The 5464-nt window shown below is 38.4% G+C and overlaps 1 protein-coding gene across 1 annotated transcript; it reads right to left on the bottom strand.

Annotated features, from left to right (window-relative positions):
• Positions 1–1620: 1620 nt before the first annotated feature.
• Positions 1621–3352, bottom strand: dmrta2 (DMRT-like family A2; the record flags this gene model as incomplete). Its single annotated transcript, XM_079245410.1, has 2 exons — positions 1621–2510; positions 2878–3352. The coding sequence occupies 2 exons, from the start codon at positions 3350–3352 to the stop codon at positions 1621–1623; spliced, it is 1365 nt and encodes a 454-aa protein (XP_079101536.1).
• Between the last annotated feature and the right edge of the window lie 2112 nt (positions 3353–5464).

Genomic DNA, 5464 nt, shown 5'->3' with positions numbered 1-5464 from the left:
GAATGAGTTGTACACTGATAATCACATAACCACAGGAGAAGCTACACAAGCCCAGTCTATCTGAAATGTCAGCAAAAAAAAAAGAGGTGAAATTTAAAGTTTACAGGAGGGACAATTAGCAGCTTATCATAATTATTTTATCCGAAATATTAAACATTATTTCCTGTTACAAAAGAAGCAGGACCTCATTGACATTTTTAGCTGATGCTTCATAAATGCCATTCTTTTTTTTTCCATTTTGCGTTTATAACATACATTTTGTCATAATTTTCTTCAACTGCACAGTAGTGATTAGCAAAAATCTGTGAATCTGGGCAACTTTGTAAACTCATAATAGACAAGTGATCATTGCCGTCTTACCTCGAAAACATGGTCACTCTTGTCAACTTTTACATTTAAACATATGCCTAACCTTACTTTAAATAAGTCACCTGGTGTACCATAAAGGGAGAAAAGCCTCTAAATGTGCTGGTCCTGAAGTTCATTCAGCTTTTTCATATAAAGTTTTAAAGCTATATCAGACATGATAAATGCGTATTTGAAAATGTTGTTGGCTTTGCTTATAAAAACGTGTCCATGCAGTCTGTAAGACAATGTATTACAAAAAGTACATCGGTATCCTACCCGGTTTTATATTAAATTTATTATTGTAGGTTTCCTGTATCGAATGAAAACAAAAGCAACACATTTTTAGAAACCAGTAAATTTAGTTTCTTGCTTCACAACGTTTTATATTTTGGTGCATCTTTATTATGAAATTGTTTTCCATGTGGATTGTATCCTTTAAAAGGCCAAGGAATTACAAATAAAAATGCATTTCCACCCTCTTTTTTTTAAAAATAACATTTATTTCCAGCATATTCATACAATGTGACGGCACAGCTTGCAACATCTGAAGAGAAACTGACTTGGTCCAGCACTTTGCCACAAAATATTTGAGCTGACTAAAAACGGAAATGGAAAATATAGCTTAACATTTTCATATTACCAAATGCAATATTTAATACAGGCAGGTAGAGGGGAAAACGAAAGAAGTAAGAGAAAAGAAATGATACATAATTAAAAAATGAGTGACATTTACACATCATTAGTTTACAGCAAGCAGCTACATGTTTTAATAACTTAATTTTGCTCTGTTTAACATCTCCTCTTTCACTTCCATTTATTCAACCAGCTGTAAAATTTAACGGGGTTTTAAACAAAAAAAGTCAAACTCTCTGATAAATAATTTCTTTATGCAGAGTTTATATAAAAAATCTGCAATAAAAACATGTAGGTTATTTACTTTGTTTTTCTTTAGCTTTTTTTCTTTCCCATTTTAATCGTATTTACTGGAACCAATAAATATTTTGGGATTCACATAGTTTTATTGGTGCGATCACGAGGTTAATAAATGGGGAAAGGTATCCAAACATTTGCTATCTGACATATAAAATTATTCTTAAAGTTACACATAAGTGAGTTTAGTTTTCCCCCTTCCATGCCATTTGACTATAAGCCATATAATCCTAATATGTACAGTAGCGTGTAGCCCCCAAAATAAGAAAAAAAATCACAATTTTTCAACACTTGCGGCTACAAACACAACGGAATGTGTCTCTGAGACGACTCAACCAATGCTCATTGTTTGTCCGGTGTATTGTTGACCAAAGGCCCGTACAGGCCGCTGGCATAGCTTTGCTCCTTGTGCAAAATTGTCCTGTCCCTTATCAGATCGCTAAATGCATAGTCCATTGGGGGTCTGAACCCCAAGGTGGGCATGAGCCCGGTGGTGGAATAGGGCGTCATGAAGGCCAGTCCCCGGCTGTGTGCAGAGTAGGCCAGTCGCAGCGGGTTGAGCCCTAGGTGGGTGCCCAATGGATAGGTGCTGGGGTCTGCGCCGAAGTGCGGGGCGTTTGGTTGAAGTGGAGAAAACGCAGAGCGGTTACTCAGCGACATTGCTCCGGGGAGCATCGGCCTCGTTGGAGCGGTTGTGGTTGCGGAGGCTGACAGAGGCTGCTGCGCATTCTGGAGCATCCTCTCCGCTGTCCACGTCTCATCGGACCCGGCCTTGTTAGGACCCTGAGATCCGCTGTTGTTGAGGATCTGCTCGATGGCCTGTACCACATCTTTGCCACAGCCCTGCAGAACGAGCTCCAGGACGCTTCGCTTGTGGCTGGGAAAAACTCGGGTCAGGATGTCGATGGCATTCATGTGCCGAGAGGCCGCCGAGGAAGGAGATGGTTCCTGCTCGTCTTTGTCGGTTTCAGAACCAGAATCTGAGCCAATGGAGCTGACTGACCCGGGAGTTTCCTCGCCATCTTTTAAAGGCTTGGATACAGGTGAGTTGATGAAAGACTCACTGTCTCCATTCTCTGAACCGGAGCCTCCTCCTTGCCGGCCGTCTGGTGACGAGATGCTCAGTGTCGAGTCGCCCTCAGCGGACATTTTCCCCACAGATTGCTGCGGGTTGGTTGACCCTGACACTTGGCTTTTGGGGAATAACTCATACTTCTGGATACTTGAATCTGCTGATACAACAAAAACAAAGACAAAAAGTACAGTATAGCATTTGAGACTGTGTTGAACGCAAAGGCATTAAAATACAATAAAGACACCAGTACAATTGATGGCAGTCTGACATTTTTACGTTAAATGCTTTTTTTTTTTTTTTTATCACAGTTGTGTGTAACAGGTCATGTCATAATTTGAGAGAATAGTAATGGGCCTATTATGAGCAGGTTGTAACAAGTCAATTACATCTGCATGAATTTCCTCCTTTTTTTTTTTTTATTACATGTAGCCTAAGGCCTGAATGTTTTTATTCACACCTGCTAAACAACCGAGACCACGTTATTTTCCATTTGTCTATTAAATATGCACTGCAGCTCGGCTTACCTGAGTTACTCTCGCTGTTGACAGAACCAAACACCTCGTAGTTGGGACGCGGTGGGATGATGCCATTGGCGGCGGCCAGGGCGAGTCCCTCTGCCGTGCCGTAGAGCAGCTGAAGCTCCCGGGCTTCGTTCTCCTCCTGCGCCTGCTGTCGCCGCAGCGCAACCTGAGCTGCCATCACCCGCTGCCTCTCCGCAATCAAGGTGCATTTGGCGCACATACAGTCCTTCCAGCGGCAGTAGCGTTTGTGACCTTTCAGCGCGGAGACCACGCCGTGGTTCCTGCAGCGGGCACACTTGGGTGTGCGTGGGTACTTGTCTGCGGCACGCAGGAGGAGCGGGGGGCCGCGCAGCAAGTTGCCAGCCATGGACACCGGAATGGATGCTGCCGCGGCTGCTGCTGCTGCTGCTGCAGCTGCAGCTCCAGGAAGGACTTGAGAGGCTGAGGAGGCTGTGGGGAGCTCCGGTCTCAGATCCATGCCCGCGTTCCTCACTGATACAACGAAACTTTAAACAACTTTAAAGGGTGTTTTGATTGAATATCTGTTTGAGTTAAGCTAACCTAATCACATGTGATCCGTTCCTAACATCTCTCGGCAACAGCTGAAGTAAAAGATTTCTACAAAGCGACAAAAAAAAAAAAAAAAAACTGTGACCGAAACTCTAATGGAGACTGTCCGAGAGAAGAACCGAAGAAGCTGACAGTATTAGGTTTCTACAGACTACTTCAAATCCGAAAAGTATGGGAGCCGAAAGAAGCAGTCATTCCTCCTCGATTTCAAGTTAAAAGTGTCCAACAGGAGCTGAGGTTGCTACTCGCCACAGCCTGAGACACTAACTTCCTCCAGAGATTGTCAGTGGATACAGATCCCTCTCTCCTCTCTCTATTGTTGCTCCTACCGTTTTCATTAGACAAATTTGACAACAATGTGGCGTCTGTCATTGGCCGAAGAGAGACGGAGCGATCTGATTGGCTTCCCTCTTTTTTTCTTTCAACTGTGTCCACCTGAGTTCTTTTTTGAAATATCAAGTGTTAAGGCTCTAAAGGGAGTTCCTGCAAAGCTAAAATCGATGCAGTTTATATTCCTTAAAACACAATTTTAACAAAAGCTTATTCATTAAGTAGTCTTAAGTACTATTACAGCTGTCATATTATCAAATATAAGCCATAATTTATAAGAAATTCTCATCCTTTTCAAAACATTTTTTTTTCTTAGACCTATATTTTCTTGATTTGGCTGCTAATTAAAGACTATTTTAAGGCTCGCAGTTAAAGATGATGGTGCCTATAATCTCTGGAGGGTAAGTATGTATATCTTTTTTTGTTAAATGAATAAAAGGTTGACTGTGAAGCGGGGGGAAAGAAAGTTGCCGCAGGTTAGGCTATTGTGTGCAGTGAAGGAACTACGGATAATGCTAAACGAATTTTTCACGGTTCATTCGGCTTACAGGAAAACCATGTCTTAAGTTCACATTTCGAGGGTTATTATCCTATAGCCTCAATGTTAATTTTATTTTAAAATGTTTTGTAAAGTGTATATATATATATATATATATATATATATATATATATATATATATATATATATATATATATATATATATACATATATATACATATATATATATATATATATATATATATATACATTATATATATATATATATATATATATATATATATACATTATATATATATATATATATATATATATATATATATATATATACATTTTATATATATATATATATATACACTTTACAAAACATTTTATATATATATATATATATATATATATATATATATATAAAGAAATTAAATCACGGTTAAAAAAAAATCAGACCTTCGTTATGAAGGAAGTTCTTCATTTTTTGTCTCGTATAGTGCTTTTTTTGTTTGTTTGTTTTTTCGTTTCGTTTGTACACAGACTCATCAAGTTTTAAATTTACAGTTGGACACAAACACAGTAAAAATTACTAAATGCAATAATTTACTACAAACCTGACAATTTCAAATAGGTAAGTTCATTTGTTTGCTCCATTTTGGCGCACATACGCATGTCTCTCATTCGCTGTTTATTATAGTTAAAAATAGAGCTAAATTGTGAGAAATTATGCTCAATATCATGAAAACGGTAATATCAAAATATATAAATATAATTTAAAATTATTCAATTTCAAAAGGAGCAACAGACAACATGACTGACTTCACTTCTAAATGATTTGTTGGAACCGTTAATGGTCACTGAATCTATGTTATAATGGTTTAAATTTATTATTAAATATTATTATCGTTATTATTATTATTATGAAAAAGAATAACCTCTTTATTTTTGCATATCTCGCAAAGTTAATCTGTTCCACGCTCAGAGGTTTCAATTTTATTCTTTGTTTTCCCCTTATCTTGGAAGGAAAAGGTGGGGGGGGAAAAAGAGTTTAAAAAACTATATTCTGTCAGACTTATTTCTGCACCCTAAATCAAGACTTCTATCTGGGAGTTATGTTTTCCTCCTGTTGCCCCCTCTTATTAACTAACAAACAATAATGCCATCGTGCTTCCAGAGATTTAAGAAGTCCACGACGCACAGAGC

Source organism: Telmatherina bonti, assembly GCF_933228915.1.
Source record: "Telmatherina bonti genome assembly, chromosome: 8".
In the NCBI taxonomy this organism is placed as follows: Eukaryota; Metazoa; Chordata; class Actinopteri; order Atheriniformes; family Telmatherinidae; genus Telmatherina; species Telmatherina bonti.
The sequence above is the reverse complement of the archived record's forward strand: the minus strand, read 5'-3'. Positions and strand labels throughout refer to the sequence as shown.